We start from the raw sequence: 22,129 nt of genomic DNA on the forward strand, positions 1-22,129 counted from the left end.
AACTGGTGTAACTGATCCAGGTTTGTAGGTCTCCTTGCTTGCACCTTTGCTTGCCTTTTCAGCTTTGCTCATAAATTTTCAATAGAATTGAGATCAGGGCTTTGTGATGGCCACTATAAAAATAATTTTTCTTTGTTGTCAAGCCACTTTGTTACCATTTTGGCAGTATGCTTCTGGCCATTGTCCATTTGGAAGACCCATTTCCGCCCAAGCTTTATTTTCCTGGCTGTCTTCAGATGTTGCTTCAGTATTGCTACATTACCTTTTTTTTTTTTCTCATGATGGCATCTATTTTGTCACCAGTCCCTCCTGCAGCAAAACAACTCCACAACATGATACTGCCACCCTTCATGTTTCACAGTTGGGATGGTGTTCTTGGACTTCTAAGCTTCTCCTTTTTTTTTTTTTTTTTTTTTTTTTCTCCTCCAAACGTAACGATGGTCATTATGCCCAAAAAGTTCAATTTTGGTTTCATCAGACTACAGGACATGTCTCTAGAAATTAAGGTATTTGTTCCTGTGTGCATTTGCAAACATTACTCCAGCTTTTTTGTTTCTTTTGGAGTAATGGCCTCTTCGTGGCAGAGTGGCCTTTCAGCCCATGTTGATACAATACTCATTTCACTGTGTACGAGTATATTGACACAATCTTACCAGCTTCCGCCAACATCTTCACAAGGCCTTTTGCTTTTGTCCTTGGGTTGATATGCACATGTCGGACCAAAGCACGTTCAACTCTGGGACTCAGAACCCGTCTCCATCCTGAGCTGTATGATGGGTGGACATTCCCATCTTGTTTATACTTGCGTAGAACTGTTTGTGCAGATGAATGCAGCACCTTCAGGTATCTTGAAAATGTACCCAAGGACGAGCCAGACTTGTGCAGGTCCATAATTCTCTTCCTGATATTTTGGGTCATTTATTGAGACTTTCCCCATGATGTTACACAAAGATTTATTTTTTTTCAGGTGGGCATTAAAATGCCTAAAACGAGAGTTTTTTTTCTAATTTCATGTCAGATATTGAGAAAAACATACATATGTCTTATATAGTGCATGTAAACTTCTGATTTCACATATATATAATGTATACACACACCCCAATTCATGATGCACAGGTACGGCAGGGAAATAAAGGTACAGTACAATGCCAAAGATTTCACTTGCTACTTACATTACATGAGTGATATCTATTGTGAATTCTACAACATCATACAGCAGAGGGGATTCAGGTGATCGAGGGTCCACATGTTTCATGGTTTCATTACCTGGAGTATCAGAGGTAAACGGGATCTTAATAAATGTACCCTACCAGTAAAAACTGTCCTCACCAGTGTAGCCTTTACAAGAGTCAATTTCTTCCTATATACACTCACTGGCCACTTTATTAGGTACACCTGTCCAACTGTGTGTTAAGACTTAATTTCTAATCTGCCAATCACATGGCGGCAACTCAGTGCATTTAGGCATGTAGACATGGTCAAGACAATCTCCTGCAGTTCAAACCGAGCATCAGTATGGGGAAGAAAGGTGATTTGAGTGCCTTTGAACGTGGCATGATTGTTGGTGCCAGAAGGGCTGGTCTGAGTATTTCAGAAACTGTTGATCTACTGGGATTTTCACGCACAACCATCTCTAGGGTTTACAGAGAATGGTCCGAAAAAGAAAAAAAATCCAGTGAGCGGCATTTCTGTGGCCGGAAATGCCTTGTTGATGCCAGAGGTCAGAGGAGAATGGGCAGACTGGTTCGAGCTGATAGAAAGGCAACAGTGACTCAAATTGCCACCCGTTACAACCAAGGTAGGCAGAAGAGCATCTCTGAACGCACAGTGCGTCGAACTTTGAGGCAGATGGGCTACAGCAGCAGAAGACCACACCGGGTACCACTCCTCTCAGCTAAGAACAGGAAACTGAGGCTACAATTTGCACAAGCTCATCGAAATTGGACAGTAGAAGATTGGAAAAACGTTGCCTGGTCTGATGAGTCTCGATTTCTGCTGCGACATTCAGATGGTAGGGTCAGAATTTGGCGTAAACAACATGAAAGCATGGATCCATCCTGCCTTGTATCAACGGTTCAGGCTGGTGGTGGTGGTGTCATGGTGTGGGGAATTTTTTCTTGGCACTCTTTGGGCCCCTTGGTACCAATTGAGCATCGTTGCAACGCCACAGCCTACCTGAGTATTGTTGCTGACCATGTCCATCCCTTTATGACCACAATGTACCCAACATCTGATGGCTACTTTCAGCAGGATAATGCGCCATGTCATAAAGCTCGAATCATCTCAGATTGGTTTCTTGAACATGACAATGAGTTCACTGTACTCAAATGGCCTCCTCAGTCACCAGATCTCAATCCAATAGAGCATCTTTGGGATGTGGTGGAACGGGAGATTCGCATCAGGGATGTGCAGCCGACAAATCTGCGCCAACTGTGTGATGCCATCATGTCAATATGGTCCAAAATCTCTGAGGAATGCTTCCAGCACCTTGTTGAATCTCTGCCACGAAGAATTGAGGCAGTTCTGAAGGCAAAAGGGGGTCCAACCCGTTACTAGCATGGTGTACCTAATAAAGTGGCCAGTGAGTGTATTCCTCCATACAGTATTATTGGCACCACATAGAGCTCTTTACATTATAATGGGCCCCATATATTGCTCCATACAGTATTATGGGCACCACATAGTCCTCCATACAGTATGAGCCCCATATAGTGCACCATACAGAATAATGGTTCATACAGTATAATTGGCCCCATATATTACTCCATACGGTATAATGATCCCCCATATATTGCTGCATAGAGAATGGGCTCCATACATTTAAAAAAAAAAAAACAAACAAAAAAACGCAAAAACAAATTCTACATCTTCCCCGCAGGTCCGGTCTCAGCGACTTCTGACACTCTGCATTGCTCAGTGTTCAACACAGAGGGTGCGCTGTAGTGACTTCATCGCGACCTCTGTCCTGAGACATCAGTCAGAAGACACAGAAGAGACCGGGCCTGCGGAGAAACAGGGAGAGGTACCGTAAGTATTTAATACAGCTTAAACCCCTTAGCGACCGCCGATACGCCTTTTAATGGCGGTAATTAAGGGTACTAAGAAAGTGAATAGCACCCCCCAGTGTCAGATTTTCTCCGGGGTCTCGGCGGCCGGGGGTAGCCGAGACCCCAAGAACATGAATCGGTCGGTTTTTACCAACCCCGCTTTCCAGGACGTCCACCTGACAGCACCATGGAGGACGTCCTCCTCCTCCTTACAGGGACAGGAAACACACGAGAGGTTAAAGGTCACGTCCCACCCCCTCTTCCTCAGTGTTTTTCCTGTCCCTGCACGAAGGGACACACGAGAAGCTACCGGAGGGGCTCAGGGGATCGTACGGCCAGTCCAAGCCTTCCCCTGTCAAGAGGTCCCGGGGCCGAAACTCTCCAGGGGGGAGTCCCTCTGCCCCAAAGGCCAGGAGCAGGACGACGCTCCTGGAGGGAACCGTTCCTCCCTATGGGAGGCTCTCGGCTCCAAGGACTCACCGCATGGCAGGTGATGGTCGGCTCCCCGCAGGCTGCAGGCGAGGCGGGCACCGACGGGCGACCGGCGCAGCGGCACTGGGAGGCAGGAACGAGGCCCCCGCAGTCCGCCATTGCAGGCAAAGAGGCCGAAGCGGCAGTCTGACGCTGACAGATGGGGGTCGGCTCCCCACGGCGCAGGACAGAGGAGGCCGCCATAGTCGCGCGCAGAACAGGAAGTGGGGGAGGCGGCCTAGCGCGAGAGGCCGCGCGTCACATCCGGTGACGTCAGACGCCGCCCCCTGAATCCTGGCGCGCGCTTCTGACAGCCACTGAGCGCTCGCCCCTGAAGGCCAGACAGCGCTCGCTATCGAGACTCGCCACTGAACCACAGACCGCTCGCCTGGGGGGTCCACATCGCGTGCTCCTAAGGCAGAGCGCGCTTCTGGAGAACCAGGGAGAAAGCTTCGGTGACTGCGCCAGGATGGAAGGGGTCGCTCCAGCAGGTGGAGGGGTAAGTGCGCATAGCGCAGACCACCCTCCCCCGCCCATTACCCCAACCCAGATCTGAATAGGTGCCCCTTCTGTATTATTAGGAGAGGGGAGCCCCGACAGAATCCCCCTCGGGGACGAAGGACCCGGCAAAGGCCACCTCCAAATCGGTCAAGTGCCCAGTATGCAGGGTAAAGCTGCCAGACGCATATAACAAGACCCTATGCGGACCCTGTACCTCAAGGGTCGTAGGCGAGGAACAGCCATCCCTCCTAGCCGAAATGAGATCGCTGATAAGGGAGGAAGTTCGGGCCTCTACATCCAGCCTCGCACGGCGTCAGTCTCCCAGCCCAGGGCCGAGTCGCAAACGTCCAAGGTGGGAAGCGGACCCAGAGTCGGAAGAAAGCCCTAGTGAGGAGTCCGAATTCCGGGATTCGGATCAGGGAGAAGAAGGCGAGATCCGGGGGGATAGACAGGATCAGAGCAGGAAATACCTATTCAGACTGGAGGACACAGACGGGTTGGTCCAAGCAGTCAGAGATACTATGCAGATAGAGGAGGTCCCTAAACCACAGTCCAGACAGGACTTAATGTTCGGAGGACTGGTGGCCCGGAGACAGGTAGTGTTCCCTGTAAGTGAACACATCAAAACGATGGTCCAGGAGGAGTGGAAGGAGGCAGAGCGTCGACTGACACTCTCCCGAGACTTTAGAAGCAGACTGCCTTTTGATCCTGAGGAAACCCGGGCATGGGAGGAAATTCCTAAAATAGACGTCCCAGTCGCTAAAGTTACCAAAAAGACGGCTATCCCATTCGAGGACTCATCAGGTCTTCGAGACCCGATGGATAGGAAAGCAGACGTCTTACTAAAAAGAGCGTGGGAGACGTCGGCGGCTCTCATTAGGGCCAACATAGCAGCCACCTCGGTGGCCAGATCTATGTTTTTGTGGATGGGGCAGTTGGAAGAGCATCTAACCAACAAGACCCCTAGATCAGACATCCTAGCATCCCTTCCGCTCATGAAATCGGCTACGGCGTTCCTATCCGATACATCGGCCGAATCGGTAAGATTTGCAGCCAGAAACAGCTCCCTCTCCAACGCGGCCCGAAGAGCAGTCTGGCTCAAATCCTGGTCAGGGGACAACGCTTCAAAAACTAAGTTATGCGCCATCCCCTTCTCGGGCCTGAGGGTATTCGGGCCAGCCCTAGATAACATTCTAGAGTCGGTGTCCGATAAAAAGAAGGGATTCCCGGAGGAAAAACCCAGGCGGCCCCAGCCCTTTCGGAGAGGCCCCTTTCCTAGGAGGCAGACCGAGTTCAGGGGTCGGGCAAGGTCCAGAAGAGGCTCCTATAAAGGCTCCTTCAGCCAGACCGGAAGGGACAGAGGTCCCCCATTCTCATCAACCTCTAGATCAGGGAGGCAATGACGCCATAGGCATTGGGGGGAGACTTCGCCACTTCGCAACAAACTGGTCCCGAGTTACCCGCAATCAGTGGGTTCTCAAAACCATCGCGAAAGGCTACAACATAGAACTTTATTCGCCTCCCCCCGAAAGATATATTACCCCCACTGTCGTCCTGGAAGACTCCGCAATGTGGACGGATCTTCAGGACATGGTAAAATCAAAGGTCATAGTACCAGTTCCCCCGTCAGAAAGAGGGAAAGGGCACTATTCGTCCCTGTTCTCGATCACAAAGCCGTCCGGCGAGGCCCGTACCATCATAAACCTGAAACCACTGAATGCCTGGGTCAGGTACAAGAGATTCCGGATGGAATCGGTCCGATCCGCAACCCTGCTGATAGATCGGGACGCCGTCATGTGCACCCTAGACCTAAAGAAGGCCTACTACCAGGTCCCTATCCATCCTTCATCCCAGAGGCTGCTAAGGTTTGCGGTCAGTTTACCAGCCCGGACCTGCCACTTCCAGTTTCAGTGTCTTCCATTCGGGTTGGCCTCAGCTCCCAGAATCTTTACAAAGCTGGTGGGAGAAGTAGTGGCCTACCTGAGAGATCAGGGTATTGTGATCATACCCTATCTAGACGACTTCCTACTGGTGGCAAGATCCAGGGAAGCGCTCGTTCGCGACAGAAACCGAGCGACTACGGTAATGGAGTTCCTCGGATGGGTGATCAATTGGGAGAAGTCGAACATCAGGCCAGAAACCAGGAAAATATTTCTCGGGGTCCTCCTAGACTCAACCGACAGAATATCCTGGCTACCCGAACAGAAGCAGAAGATTATTCAGACCAGAACCAGAAACCTACTGAGACGTCAGTGCTCCATAAGAGAGGCGATGGAGGTCCTGGGCCTCATGACGGCCTGCATCCAGTGCGTCCGATGGGCACAATTCCACTCAAGATCACTGCAGAAAGAGATCCTTGCGAGGTGGGACAGAAGTCAGGCCTCGCTAGACAGACCCCTAAGGCTGCCAGAACAAGTAAGAGAGTCCCTTCGGTGGTGGACACGGTCCAGAAACCTTCAGGTGGGCGTACTTTGGACAGCCTCTCCATACGTGGTAGTCACCACGGACGCCAGTGTGTGGGGCTGGGGAGCCCACATAGAAGGGAGAATCTTCCAGGGGAAATGGCCAGTAAACATCAAGACCAGATCCTCCAATTTCAGAGAACTCTACGCGGTCTGGGAAGCGCTACGGCGGAACCGGTCGATACTAGTGAATCGTCACGTCCGTATTCTATCCGACAATATGACGACAGTGGCATTCCTGAAGCACCAGGGAGGGCCCAGACATCAACCACTACAGGACCTAGCGGAAAAAATATTCGCTTGGGCAGAAAGAACAGTCCAATCAGTGACCGCGGTACACCTAGAGGGTTCCCAAAACGAGGTAGCAGACTACTTGAGCAGACAACGGATCCGCCCGACGGAATGGGAACTGAACGAAGAGATCTTCAACCATCTCTGTCAGCGTTGGGGGACCCCCAGCATAGACCTCTTCGCAAGCCGAAAGAATTCAAAAGTCCCCAGGTTCTATTCCCTGAATCCGACGGACCACCCAGAGGGTGTGGATGCCCTGAGTCAGACCTGGGGAGAATCCCTCTCCTACGCATTCCCGCCACTGGCCCTCATACCGGCAGTGCTCAGGAAGATACGCGAGGACCACGCGCGAGTGATGCTGATCGCTCCATACTGGCCAAAGAGAAGCTGGTTTCCCCTTCTAGGAGCCATGGCAGTCGGAAATCCAGTCGAGCTACCCCTGTGGAAGGACATCATCCACCAGGGCCCGATCTACCATCCAAACCCAGCAAGACTTCATCTATCGGCTTGGATCCTGAGAGGGACATCCTGAAGTCAAAAGGACTGTCGGACCAGGTCATATCCACCCTACTGGCCAGTAGGAAACCGGTGACATCCGCAATCTATAGAAGGATATGGAAAAGATTCTGTCTGGAAGGCGGCAGGTCCGATCTCGTGGCAGGCAGCCCTGACCTCCCTAGCATACTAAGTTTTTTGCAGGCAGGTTTTAATAAAGGCCTTAAACCTAGTACTCTAAAGGTCCAGATTTCAGCCTTAAGCGCCTTCTTCGATTACCAGGTAGCTTCACATCCCTGGGTAATAAGATTTATAAAAGCCACGCAGCGCCTGCGCCCCACGATTAGGCAGCTCACCCCGCCTTGGGACCTGGGCCTGGTACTCAGGTTTCTCTGTACAGACCCCTATGCTCTAGACGAGAAAATAACCATCTCTGCCCTTACCCGTAAAACGGCCTTCCTAGTAGCCATTACCACGGCCAAAAGAATAGGGGAGATCCAGGCCCTGTCCACTAAGGACCCATATCTACAGATAAGAGAGGATAGTATAATCCTAAGGTTAGACCCGGCATTTACCCCGAAGGTAGTCTCCTCAAAGAATCTAAACCAGGAGGTAGTGTTACCATCGTTCTGCGACAATCCCCGTAATAAAAAAGAACAGCGCCTTCACTCGCTGGACGTGAGGCGCGCGGTACTAGACTATCTAGAAGCCACCAATAGCTGGCGCATCGACCCAAACTTGTTCATCCTCTTTGGGGGTAAAAATAAGGGGAAGAAAGCCTCTAAGGCGTCTATCGCGCGCTGGATTACCTCGGTAATCTCTGACGCCTACCAAGCCGAAGGCGTTAGCCCGCCAGGGTCCATAAAAGCCCACTCTACAAGGGCGGTATCAGCCTCATGGGCTGAACGGGCGGGGGCCTCGGTTGACCAAATCTGTAGAGCAGCAACCTGGGCCAATCTAAATACATTCTGCAAGCACTATAAGCTTGACGTGTTGGCTGGTCAGCAGACCGCTTTCGGGAGAAAAGTTCTCCAGGCGGTAATCCCACCCTGAGGAGGTGCTTTGGTACTCTCCATGGTGCTGTCAGGTGGACGTCCTGGAAAATAGGTATTAGACCTACCGGTAATGATGTTTCCAGGAGTCCATCCTGACAGCACGGGTACTTCCCTCCCTGTTATGTTATGCTATGTTGTATTTCGACATGTCATATGCTGTAATATGATTATTTCATTAAACTGTTATTAGCATCATCCACCTTGCGGTACTTGTCAAATCACTGAGGAAGAGGGGGTGGGACGTGACCTTTAACCTCTCGTGTGTTTCCTGTCCCTGTAAGGAGGAGGAGGACGTCCTCCATGGTGCTGTCAGGATGGACTCCTGGAAACATCATTACCGGTAGGTCTAATACCTATTTTTGCGATCGTCGTTATTAACCCTATAACAGCGACCGCAAAAAAAAGCAGCGATTTTACATTTAACTTCTCTTTCCTCTGATGTGATCGCATATCAGAGGAGAGAGAAAGAGGGTCCCCGATTTCCCCCCCCGGTACCTCTGCGTGGTCCTCTGTCCCCTCCCGGTGGTCCTGCGCCCCGCGCCGACGTCCTCCGATGGGCGCCGCCTTCTTGGATCCGGGGAAAATGGCGGGCGCATGCGCAGTGCGCCCGCCGGGAATCTGCCGGCCTCCGGCTGGCAGATTCCATTCATTCATTTTGATCACGATGATAGTTTATCATCTTGATCAAAATTAAACAAAATAGTACATAATCCCCCCATTTATCACCCCCTTAGTTAGGCCAACATAACGAAATAAAGAAAATATTTTTTTTTTCAGTTTTCCATTAGGGTTGGGCTAGGGTTAGGGTTGGGCTAGGGTTAGGGCTAGGATTAGAATTAGGGTTAGGGCGAACTAGGGTTAGGATTAGGGATTAGGTTTGGGATTAAGGTTATGGTTGGGATTAGGGTTAGGGGTGTGTTGGGGTAAGGGTTGGAGCAAGAATTGAGGGGTTTCCACTATTTACCAACCTTGAGGGTCTAAAAATTGGGTCTAAAAAATCACTTTTGTGGAAATAAGACTTTTTTTTTTTTTTTTTAATCTTCACGGCTCTGCGTTTATAAACTTCTGTGAAGCGCTTGGGGGTTCAAAGTGCTCACCACACATCTAGATAAGTTCCTTAGAGGGTCTAATTTCCAAAATGGGGTCACTTGTGGGGGGTTTCCACTGTTTAGGCCCATCAGGGGCGCTCTGCAAACGCAACATGATGCCCGCAGACCATTCCATCAAAGTCTGTATTTCAAAACGGCGCTCCTTCCCTTCCAAGCTCTCCCATGCGCCCAAACAGTGGTTCCCCCCACATAAGGGGTATCAGCGTAATCAGGACAAATCGCACAACTGTGGGGGTATGATTTCTCCTGTTACCCTTGTAAAAATAAAAATTTGGGGGCGAAAAGATCATTTTTGTGGAAAAAAATGGATTTCTTATTTTCACGGCTCTACGTTATAAACTTCTGTGAAGCACTTGAATGTTCAAAGTGCTCACCACACATCTAGATAAGTTCCTTAATGGGTCTAGTTTCCAAAATGGGGTCACTTGTTGGAGGTTTCCACTGTTTAGGCACATTAAGGGCTCTCCGAACGTGACATGGCATCCGATCTCAATTCCAGCCAATTCTGCGTTGAAAAAGTCAAACGGCGCTCCATCCCTTGCAAGCTCTGCCGTGTGCTGAAAAAGTGGTTTACCCCCACATATGGGGTATCGGCGTATTCAGGAGAAATTGTACAACAAATTTTGTGGTTGATGTTCTCATTTAACACTTGTGAAAATAAAAAAAAATTGGTTCTGAAGTAAATTTTTTGCAAAAAAAAGTTAAATGTTAATTTTTTCCTTCCACATTGCTTTAGTTCCTGTGAAGCACTTAAATGGTTAATAAACTTCTTGAATGTGGTTTTGAGCACCTTGAGGGGTCTAGTTTTTAGAATGGTGCCACTTTTGGGTATTTTCTGTCATGTACACCCCTCAAAATGACTCTAAATATGATGTGGTCCCTGGAAAAAAAATGGTTTTGTAAATTTTTTTGTAAAAATGAGAAATCTCTTTTAACCCTTATAACTTCCTAACAAAAAAACATTTTGCTTCCAAAATTGTGCTGATGTAAAGTAGACATGTGGGAAATGTTATTTATTAAGAAATTTTTGTGACATATCTCTCTGATTTAAGGGCATAAAAATTTAAAATTGCAAAATTTTCAAAATTGTTGCCATATTTCCGTTTTTTTCATAAATAAACAAGATTTATCGAAGAAATTTTACCACTAACATGAAGTACAATATGTCACGAAAAAACAATCTCAGAATCAGCGGGATCCATTAAAGAGTTCCAGAGTTATAACCTCATAAAGGGACAGTGGTCAGAATTGTAAAAATTGGCTTGGTCATTAAGCTGCAAACTGGCTCTGTCACTAAGGGGTTAAAGACGTCACAGAGAGTCAGAAGACACTGGAGCTGCGGGGGACAAGGAGAAGTGAGTATTTGAGGGGGTCGGTGCCAAAGCTGACCCGGGCTCCCCCAACTCATGAAGCCCATAGCCTGCTGGTGTCGGATGGCGAGTGGGTCCCAGCAATTGCCGGGTGGTGACGCCGGCCCTGCCTGCAAGGGCCCCCCTCCACCTCCTGGCCCCGGTGCAGATGTATCCGCAGTATGTCCTCCCCTGTTACTTCTGAAAGATCATGTAGCAGACAGTAATCCAAAGGACACTTGAGTTATAAACTAAGAGCTCAGTGGTTGGCAGCGCTCACAAAGTCGTCAGACCATGGAATCCTACTATAGATCTCGTCCACATGCAGATCAACAGCGAGGGAGGAGAAATGTATAGATCTGTATAAATATTGCAACGTTTCGACCTAGATATGATCTGGGACTTCAGTGGTTCTATAGAGCTGAATTTAGGTCACCAGAGGGCCTTATAGAGATCAGGAAGTGGGAGTCTTGGAGTATTGTGGCGGCATTACTACAATCTCCAAATCTAGAACTGGTTTAGGTCTGCCTTACGCTCTTTATTTATGGCAGTATTTTCCATAGCTCTGGGCTTTTATTTTTTTTTTTTTTGTCATCAGTATTTTTTTTCCCCCACTTTGCAGATCCAAGTACAGATCTGTGTGGATCCCATACCCACGGAGAATGCAAACCTATACTTTTCTCCACTGGGGAAAGGAAAGCCATCATGTGGTGTCCGTGCAAGCTTGCTGTATATTGGGAAATACTAAATGCATATAAGAATACAGTGTTTGGAAATCAAGTCCCACGTTATCCCAGCAAAATAGAAAGGTGTGAATGAGGCCTTCACCTGAGCGACTGGTAATCCTTATTAGCAGTATATCTGGATAGATGGATTGCTTGCCTTATTTTGTGGGTCAGCGTAATTCCCATTTAGGAAAGCTGCTCATACCTGATAAATAAAAGATGGTAATGAGATGGCAATCTGCTGCTCCAGCTACCATGAATAATTTACCCCTTCACTATTTTATGAGCAGCCTAATTATGTGTCTTTTTATCAGGAACTGTTTGATCCAGGATAACCTTTGATGATTTTTGCCTTTGGTGACAGGTGATTGTCGATGAGAAGAATTTGGATTTTCTCCTTGGGTTTTCGATTTCTGCCTTAAAACAATGTAGCTCCTGGACACACGTGGAGATTCTCCATGCGGTAGCTGCATTAGTGTACACCAATGGGCATAAATGCCAGAAGGTAAGAATTATATAGTGTGTGCTACTTATTAGGCTTTATATGTGCTCATTAATAATCAAAACATTATTATAAAGCTAAAGCCTGAATAAAGTACATGGATTTGTATCATATGATGGTTTGCGTATTTGTAGCCAAAGTTTTGTTCAGTCAGCATGCTTACTGATGTAGGTCTGGCTGGGGAGAAGAATTAACTGCAATTAGCCTTTGTGTGTCTAGATGTCTCTAAATAGCAGTCTGTATACTCAAGTGCATTCAATAATTTGCTTGGAAAGGAGAAGCTGCATTATATGGGACATTCTCATAAAGGGAATCTGACAGCAGGTTTTTGCTTCCTCATCTGAGAGCAGCCTGATGTAGGCAAAAAGAAGCTGAATCCAACGATGTATAACTTAGATTACTGGGTGCAGCAGTTCTGACCCAATGTGAGTTATTAGATTTAGAATGAAGCAGAGCTGAGAAAGCTAACCCCGCCCACACAGGCTCTCTATGTACAAAGTCCATAGCCAGCGAGGTGCTTATCACAGGCGAGGGCGTGTCAGACTAGTACAGCAATGTTAATCTCTTAGTGATAAATCCTTTACAGTTAATGAACAACAGGCACTTAGACAAGTGACACATCCCTGAATTCTATTCTCTAGCCTCTATCTCCTGCTGTCTTCAGTTTACTTGGCGAAAGCCTGCTGACAGATTCCCTTTAAAGGGAATGTGTCACCAGGTTTTTGCTATGTAATCTGATTCCAGTGATGTGTCACTTACTGGGCTGATTGGTCTCATTTTGATACAATTACTGTTTTCTCTGCTGCAGATTTAGAAGTGCTCAAATGCTGAGCTCTGTATAACCAACACCACAGATTGGCAACTTTGTGTGTACATTGCACAATACATTGACAGGAAGCTGCTAATCAGTGGTGGAGTGAGGTTATACCGCTTGACTAGGAGGATTGCTACATGCTACAGTCCTGTAGTGATAATCTCCTGCTGGTTTTATTGAAACCTAGTCTATTAAGTGACAGGTTGCTGGAATAAGGCTCTCAACCCCTTCATTACAATGCTTTCAGATTACATAGTAAAAACCTGTTGACTCTCCATAGCTTCTTATTAGTGCAGCTTTAGAGAGTCCTATTATTATATGTATATAGTAAATGAATTGCACTCCTCTGACATCCCTTTACATAGTCTAGTGAATTATTGATGTATTTAGAGGTCTGCAGTTGTTGCAACTATACAAAATCACATTTTGTGCAGCATTGGGATATGGGCATGACATGCATAAATGTTTACAGTTACAGGACACTGCTCAAAACTTCTGCTTTTATGTATTTTTTGATTACTTTTCTATTGTTTTTGCTTAATCAGTATCTTCCTGATTTATTGAGTCCAACTGGAATCCTGGTGCAATTAAGTCAGCTGGAGTCAGATCCTGAATTATTGAGAGCTGCTGTTCATTGCATAGCCAACTTATGTCTCAGGTGAACTAGATTTTTTTTTTTTTTTTTTATTATCCATGCAAAAAAAAGTAGAGAATACACTATATAGAGTGGGGGAAATAAGTATTCGATCTCTTTCTGATTTTGTAAGTTTGCCCACTGACAAAGACATGAACAGTCTATAATTTTAAGGGTAGGTTAATTTTAACATTGAGAGAGAGAATATCAAAAATAAAATCCAGAAAATCATTGTATACATTATATAAATTTATTTGCATTTTGCAGTGAGAAATAAGTATTTGATCCCTTACCAACCATTAAGAGTTCTGGCTCCTACAGACCAGTTAGACACTCCTAATGAACTCGTTACCTGCATTAAAGACAGCTGTCTTACATAGCCACCTTTATAAAGGACTCCTGTCCACAGACTCAATTAATCAGTCAGACTCTAACCTCTACAACATGGGCAAGACCAAAAGAGCTTTCTAAGGATGTCGGGGACAAGTTCATAGACCTGTACAAAGCTGGAATGGGCTTACAAAACCATAAGTAAGATGCTGGGTGAGAAGGAGACAACCGTTGGTGCAATAGTAAGAAAATTGAAGAAATACAAAATGACTGTCAGTCGATATCGATCTGGGGCACCATGCAAAATCTCACCTCGTGGGGGTATCCTTGATCATGAGGAAGGTGAGAGGTCAGTCTAAAACTACACAGGGGGAACTTGCTAATGATCTCAAGGCAGCTGGGAACACAGTCACCAAGAAAACCATTGGTAACACATTACGCTGTAAAGGTTTAAAATCCTGCAGTGCCCGCAAGGTCCCCCTGCTCAAGAAGTCACATGTGCAGACCCGTCTGAACTTTGCCAATGAACACCTGAATGATTCTGTGAGTGAGTTGGAGAAGGTGCTGTGGTCAGATGATAAAAAAATTGAGGTTTTGGCATTAGCTCAACTCGCCGTGTTTGGAGGAAGAGAACTGATGCCTATGACCCAAAGAACACTGTCCCCACTGTCAAGCATGGAGGTGGAAACATTGTTTTGGGGGTGTTTCTCTGCTAAGGGCACAGGACGACTTCACCGCATCAATGTGAGAATGGATGCAGCCATGTACTGTAAAATCCTGAGTGACAACCTCCTTCCCTCCGCCAGGACATTAAAAATGGGTCATGGCTCGGTCTTCCTGCAAGACAATGACCCAAAACATACAGCCAAGGCAGCAAAGAAGTGGCTCAAAAAGAAGCACCTTAAGGTCATGGGGTGGCCTAGCCAGTCTCAAGACTTCAATCCCATAGAAAAGTTACGGAGGGAGTTGAAGCTCCGAGTTGCCAAGTGACAGCTTCAAAATCTTAATGATTTAGAGATGATCTGCAAAGAGGGGTGGACCAAAATTCCTTTGGACATGTGCACAAACCTCATCATCAACTACAAGAAACTTCTGACTGCTGTGCTTGCCAACAAGGGTTTTGCCACCAAGTATTAGGCTAGTTTCACACTAGCGTATGGAAGAGCTGCGGAGGCATGCGGACTTCCTCTGTGAAGCTCCACCCACTGCCGCGCCTCCTCTGTTCAGCTCCGCCTCCGTGGGCATGCGGCCTGCGTACCCTAACTTTAATATTGGATTCGCAGGCCATGCTGATGTATGCGACTACCTCCGCATGCGTCATTTTGACAGTGCGGCGACCTGCGCCGAACGCAACGTGTTGGATTTTGTTGCGGTCGCTGCACCGTCAAAAACGACACATGCAGAGGCATCTGCATACATCGGCATGGCCTGCGTACCCAATGTTAAAGAGAGGGTACGCAGGCCGCATGCCGACGGAGGCGGAGCTGAATGGAGGAGGCGCTACAGTGTGCGGAGCTTCACGAAGGAAGTCTGCATCCCTCCATAGCTCCTCCATACGCTAGTATGAAACTAGCCTTAGATCTTATTGACCAGAGGGATCAAATACTTTAGGACCCAGAGACCTGCATTCAGCAGCTCCATTCTAAATGGAATGAAGATGTGCTTGTGCAGCCTCTGCCTGCTCTGTTTGTATATGAGATTAGCTGAGCGTTGCATTCAACATCCTCATAGAAGAGACGGTGTATGCACACCTTCACTCCATTCATGATGGTGTTGCAGAGCCTAGTTTTTGGGGCTCTAAAGCCTTGATCTTAGGATGACTGGGGGTGCCGGCAATCAGACCTTCAGTAATCGGCAAATTTTTCCCTTTCCCATGGATAGGAGATACTGTTTTGTTTTTGTTTTTTTTTGGTCTGAGGGGGGCGTATAACTCTGCAAAGGGAATCTTACTGTGACCAACCCTTCTAAGTCATCTACAGTGGGTGAAATAAGTATTGAACATATCACCAATTTACAAAGTATATTTCTAAAGGTGCTGTTGACACTTCAATTCTTACCAGATGCCCGTAACAACCCATCCAATCCCCACAGGCAAAAAAAAAAACCAAACCATAGATGTCCATCAATACACATAATTTAGCACACTTGCTGAAATTTAATTAATACTTTGTAAAAGACTTTGTTGGTGATGACAACTTCATCACACTTCCTGTATGGAGAAACTAGTCACATGCATTGCTCAGGTATGATTTTGGCCCATTCTTCCACCTAAACACTCTTCAAATCCTGAAGATCCCGTGGGTTTCTTCTATGAACGCTGAGCTTTAGTTTCTTCCATACATTTTCTATTGGATTCAAGTCAGTTGATTGACTGGGCCATCCTAGCAGCTTTTTTTTCTTTCTCTGAAACCAGTTGAGGGTTTCCTTGACAGTGTATTTGTGAGCCTTGTCTTAAGGGCCTGTCACACTAAGAGATATCACTAGCAATATCGCTATAACTTGTGACGTTATAGCGATATTGCTAGCGATATCTCTGTGTCTGATACTTACCTACGACCGGCTCCCCCGCTGGTTATCGCTGATCGCGCGAGAACGTTCAGGACCGTTTCTCGTCGTCAGCATCCTGCGGCGCTTCCTGCTGTGAGGACGAGCGACGCGTGGAGCCGGGCGGGAGGACGCAGGATCGCCTGGTGTGACAGGTAAGTAGCGACCCCTGTCCCCAGCGATGTCGCTAATGAGATCTGCCTATGTGGCAGCTCACTAGCGACCACTTAGCGATGTACCAGCGATCCTGACCGCGTCATATCGCTGGTCGGGATCGCTGGTACATCGCTAAGTGTGACAGTACCTTTAATGAAATGTCCACTCTTGTGTCATTTTCATCATCCTGGTAGATGACAGCAGATAATTTTTTTCCAAGAATATCTCACTACTTTTGTCCATTCATCTTTCCTTTAGTTATATGAAGATTACCAGTGCCGTATGCTGAAAGTCTCACACCTTGATTTTCTCACCTCCCATACTTCACTGTTGTTTTTGGGGCGAAGTGTAGTGCGTTTTGACATCCAAAGAGTTCAGTTTTGGTCTCATCTTACAAAACTACCGTATATTCTCGCAGTATTTCACAGGCTTGTCTAAATGTTGAGTAAACTTTAAACGCACTTGAACTTGCTTTTTGTTCAGTTATGGAGTCATGCGTGGTCAGTGTGTATACAGGCCATGGAGGTTGAGAGTATTACTTATTTTTTTCTTTGATGCAATTGTACCTGCTGATTCCAGGTCTTTCTGGAGCTCTCCACATGTGGTCTTTGATAATTTTTCTGATTAATTCCTTTCACGCCTCTGCCTGAAATCTTGTGAGGAGCATATGGTCATGGCCGGTTTATTGTGAAATGATGCTCTTTCTACTTCCTGATTATGGCCTCTACAGTGCTCAATAGAACTTTCAAGTTTAGAAATTCTTATGTAACCAAAGCCATCAGTATGCTTTGCAACAAACAATAAGGTTACGAAGGTCATGAGATTTTTCTTGTATGGCACCTTGCATTAGACCCTTTTTTTTATAGTTGAACTAGCTGATATTATTTTTCACAAAGAGGCAGGATTGCTTTCTAACTACAGCTGGTGTCAGGACTTTCCAGGGCTTTTTGTACCGCTTTCTTCATTAATTTTAATACTTTTCCCTGTTTCATTTCTCATTGTTACACATAACTTATAGACATCTATGGTTTGAAGTCTTTGTGTGGATTGGACGGGTTGTTACAGACATCTCATGAGAATTTCATGTCAATAGCGCCTTTAGAAATTTATTTACTTAGAAAATTGGTGACGGGTTCAATACTTAATAGTAACATAGTTATTAAGGTTGAAGGAAGACTTTAAATCCATCTAGTTCAACCTTATCCTATCCTAACCTGCCCTAACATGTTGATCCAGAGGAAGGCAAAAAAACCCATGTGGCAAACAGTAAGCTTCACATTGGGGAAAAAAATTCCTTCCCGACTCCACATACGGCAATTAGACTAGTTCCCTGGATCAACGCAATATTAAGGAAACTAGTGTATATACCCTGTAATATTATACTTTTCAAGAAAGGCATCCATCCCCTTCTTAAATTTTAGTAGGGAATCACTCATTACAACATCATATGGCAGAGAGTTCCATAGTCTCACTGCTCTTACAGTAAAGAATCCGCGTCTGTGAGTATGTTTAAACCTTCTTTCCTCCAGACGTAGAGGATGCCCCCTTGTCCCCGTCACAGGTCTAAGAGTAAAAAGATCATTAGAAAGGTCTTTGTTCTGTCCCCGTATATATTTATACATTGTAATAAGATCACCCCTAAGCCATCGATTTTCCAAACTAAATAACCCCAAGTGTAATAACCTGTCTTGGTATTGCAGACCCCCTAGTTCCCTAATAACCTTGGTCGCTCTTCTCTGCACTCGCTCCAGTTCAGCTATGTCTTTCTTATACACCAGAGACCAGAACTGTACACAGTATTCTAAGTGTGGTCGCACTAGTGACTTATATAGAGGTAAAATTATGTTCTCCTCATGAGCATCTTTGCCTCTTTTAATGCATCCCATTATTTTATTTGCCTTTGCAGCAGCTGCCTGACACTGGCCACTAAATGTGAGTTTGTCGTCCACCCATACACCCAGGTCTTTTTCAGTGACAGTTTTGCCCAGTGTTTTACAATTAAGCACATAATTATACATCTTGTTCGTTCTACCCAAGTGCATGACCTTACATTTATCCCCATTAAAGCTCATTTGCCATTTATCAGCCCAAGCTTCTAGTTTACATAAATCCTCCTGTAATATAAAATTGTCCTCCTCTGTATTGATTACCCTGCAGAGTTTAGTGTCATCTGCAAATATTGAAATTCTACTCTCTATGCCCCCTACAAGGTCATTAATAAATGTTAAAAAGAAGCGGGCCCAAAACTGACCCCTGTGGTACCCCACTGCTAACCGTTACCCAGCTATTTCTCCAGCTGTATATGGGTGTGCAGCTAATGGGAAGTTGAGTAAACTGACATCTTATTCTCTGCGATCCGGTGTCTTATTCCTCAAAATACTCCAAATTCTTTGAGTAACTGAGCTGTTAATCTCTATGGGCTGGACACAGATCTGTCCAAGAATCTGCCTGCAGACCTTATTTTTAATTAAAGGTGGTGTTTCAGTGTGAGACATGTAATGACTGACAGTCTGCTTTCCTGTGGCAATTCTTTGTTTGACCCTAGATCTTATCAGGAATAAGCCATCACGTCACAGAAATCAAGGTATCATTGTATTCGGCTTCCTATGACCTACATGATCATATAAACCGATTCTACTGACAGATTCCCTTTAAGCATCTGAAGTACCAAATGACACAAAGATTGCTGTTTAAATATGCATTTGATGTCTACATTTCTGTGCTTTCACGCAGTCTGCTATTTTAAACTGTATTTCTTTGTAGTGTTCCTGGGGAACCTTACTTGGAAGAACCATATCGAATGACGTGTTTTAAAATTTTTCTTACCATTCTCCAAGCTTCAAGACTTATTGTAGTGGATGAAATATCCATATGCACTGTAAGTTCCAGGTACAGCTCAAGCTATCCTACCAGAAAATGGAAGAATTGAAAATATGAGAATAATAGCCAAAAGTAACCTCATGTTAAAAGTTTGTGGAAGATATGAAAGGTGCTTGAATTTTATGGGATAGGTGGTATAGGTACAGTGTGGCACCGGAGTCGGCGCCTGTGCATTCTGCACTACACCACCATTTTATTGAAGACACTATGCATTTGCAGACAGTGTCTTCAACAAAATGGTGCCGGGGTGTATTGCAGCACATGAACTTGCCGAGTCCGTGCTCCACAGTACACGCTGTGCTTGCCAGTAGGTGCCCGGCAGCTGACGTCAGCGTGCACATGACAGGGCGCATGGCAGTGACGTCATGCGCCCCCATCGCTTGCATGCTGAAGTCAGCTGCTGGCTTCAGAAGACAATGACACCCTGCAGAGGTGCGGTGGAAAGTTGTGTAGGAGCGTTTTTTTTGTTTTGTTTTTTCTATGTATTGAAAAAATAGCAGCGCAGGTAGTATGGCGGGAGCATGTACCAGGCTGGGGGAGCATATCCTTTTTATATCTGCAGTCTGGTACCCCTGCGCCAGTCTGTTGCTGCTCTCTGTTGCTTCTAATCCCCCCCCCCCCTGTGCCCGCTCTCTGGTGCCACCCCCCACGCCAGCTCTGTATCTCCATCCTTGTGTTTAAAGGGAACCTGTCACTATAAAAACCACTATTAACCTGGAGATATGGGTTTAATCTGCAGGTTAATAGCGTTACTATCCTGCCTGGTGCCTGCACTTACCCAAACTCTGCGGAGGGAGACTTTTATACGCCGCAGCAGCGTTCGGGGTTCAGTCACCGCTCTGACAGCTGTAATCGGCCCTAAGGTAGAGCCAGTGTCAGTAAGGGTCAGGTATGCTGTTACCGCTGCCTCTCTGTATACTCAGAGCAGTGACTGCACCAGCGCTGCCCCCGGGACTGAAACCCGGATGCTGCCATGGAGAGATAAAGTTCATGTTCTCCCCGCATTGTTCGGCGGGTGCCTGGCAGGTTGGTAACACTATTTACCTGCAGACTAATAGCATTATTTCTTGGCACCTGGCTGGCAAAGCTGTGAATGGCAGAGAACTGAGTTTACACTGAGTTTAAATTTTTTTTAAGGACTGACTTTTTTTTTGTTTTCGGTTTTGTGCTTCACCTTACGGAATAAAGGTCTTTGTTTTATTGGTGTGGGCAACGCACAGCAATGGTTTTATCTTTAATGCTCTGTAGCAGTGCAGCCTTTTATGGCCAAGCCTTCTGGTATCCAGTAATAAAGGAGTTAAATTGCTTGTTGTTTAAGGGTAGGGCCAGATGGTGAGTTAGTGGTTCAATAATCCATCCATGTGTGGTGAGGAAATGACAGCGCAATTGTGAAACAAAATTGAGCGACAATTGTCCCACGCAGTGGGTGGAGATTTGGATATTTTATTTTTTTTTTTAATTAATTTTAAGTTTAATTCTATGTAGTCTTATAGGCAAATTACGTGGCAAGTGTCCGCTAGGTGTTACTAATCTGGGAACGTGTCCAGCTCTTTTATTAATTGTACCCATTCCCTGCGCTGTAATGATGATTGTCAGTTCTAGCATGGACGCAGTGACATTCAGGAATGCTCGCCACCTCGGTCAGTATGAAAGTAAAGGTGCGGGGCTTTAGATTATTGGTGAAAGCCTGGACACATCACTGATGTGGATGAGCGCCAGTAGACACTTGCCAGATAATTTACATATGGCGCCAGACAGAATTAAAGTTAGAGGACTGATCACCTGTCTCTTCTTGGTTTCTGTGGCGTAGAGCACCAAGGTAAGACTGTCTACATTCCGGGCATCTCATTAACTGAAAACTTCTAACACTGATTACACAAGAACCACAAGAAGGATTTTATCACCCGAAGTATCATTTTAATCAGTTTAACACTGCCAACCTGCCAAAGTCTGTAGTTTACATACCACAATCCTGCTGACAGGTTCACATTAAGGCCATATGCACACTATCAGTGTTTGGTCAGTATTTTACCTCAGTATTTGTAATCCTAAACCAGGAGTGGAACAGTCAGAGGAAAAGTATAATAGAAACACGTCACCACTTCGGTATTTATCACACACTCCTGGTTTTGTCTCAAATACTGAGGTAAAAAACTCAACAAATACTCAACGTGTGCGTGTGGGCTAATATTTTTTTTCCTAGTAGTGATGAGTCCTATTTAAATTTTCTCAACTATGCTACAGTTATCAAAGGAAACGTGCTGTATGGGAAGAAAAAAAAAGTATTGGGGCACATACACATTACACCTACAGGAGTTTTTATGACATAAGTCTTTGACGCTGCAGAATTTCGGCATCAATTAAATTAGGTTACTTGTGGTTTTCTATTGCAACTTTGTGGGGGGTTTTGACGCTGCGCAATTCTCTCTTTTTGGTATGTCCTGCTGTAAATGATGCTGCTTTGTTTTTGATGCTTCTTGGTATTTGGCTTTGACAAAACTTTATGGGTATACTTGGATGCAGATTACATGTGTTTTTTTTATGCTTTTCCGCTTGGGATTTTTATTTTTTTTACCTGCAAATTTTCCACATCTAGTGCAACTACATGGGGAAAATCTGCACAGAAAACTCAGCGTACCTACAAGAGAGATTGACATGTTGCGTATGTGAAAAACGCACTGCAGGTCAGTTTATGCTGAGTAAAATAAAGCACAGTGGGCAGGAGATTTCTATGAAATTCATCCACTTTGCTGGAATTATAAGA

The 22,129-nt window shown here is 45.8% G+C and overlaps 1 protein-coding gene across 3 annotated transcripts in view; it reads left to right on the forward strand.

The window, feature by feature from the left end:
• HEATR6 (HEAT repeat containing 6) overlaps positions 1–22,129 on the forward strand; it is a 120,554-nt gene that overhangs the window by 27,339 nt on the left and 71,086 nt on the right. For 2 of the 3 annotated variants that reach the window (XM_073542537.1, XM_073542538.1), the window contains 3 exons: positions 11,870–12,010; positions 13,367–13,479; positions 19,249–19,363. In XM_073542537.1, the coding sequence (XP_073398638.1) occupies positions 11,870–12,010; positions 13,367–13,479; positions 19,249–19,363 (369 nt within the window). Of the gene's footprint in view, positions 1–11,869; positions 12,011–13,366; positions 13,480–19,246; positions 19,375–22,129 lie in introns of those variants that run through there. The other variant, XM_073542539.1, reaches the window with a different exon arrangement.

This window comes from Dendrobates tinctorius, unplaced genomic scaffold, assembly GCF_039654945.1.
Source record: "Dendrobates tinctorius isolate UK_male_01 unplaced genomic scaffold, ASM3965494v1 ptg000127l, whole genome shotgun sequence".
In the NCBI taxonomy this organism is placed as follows: domain Eukaryota; kingdom Metazoa; phylum Chordata; class Amphibia; order Anura; family Dendrobatidae; genus Dendrobates; species Dendrobates tinctorius.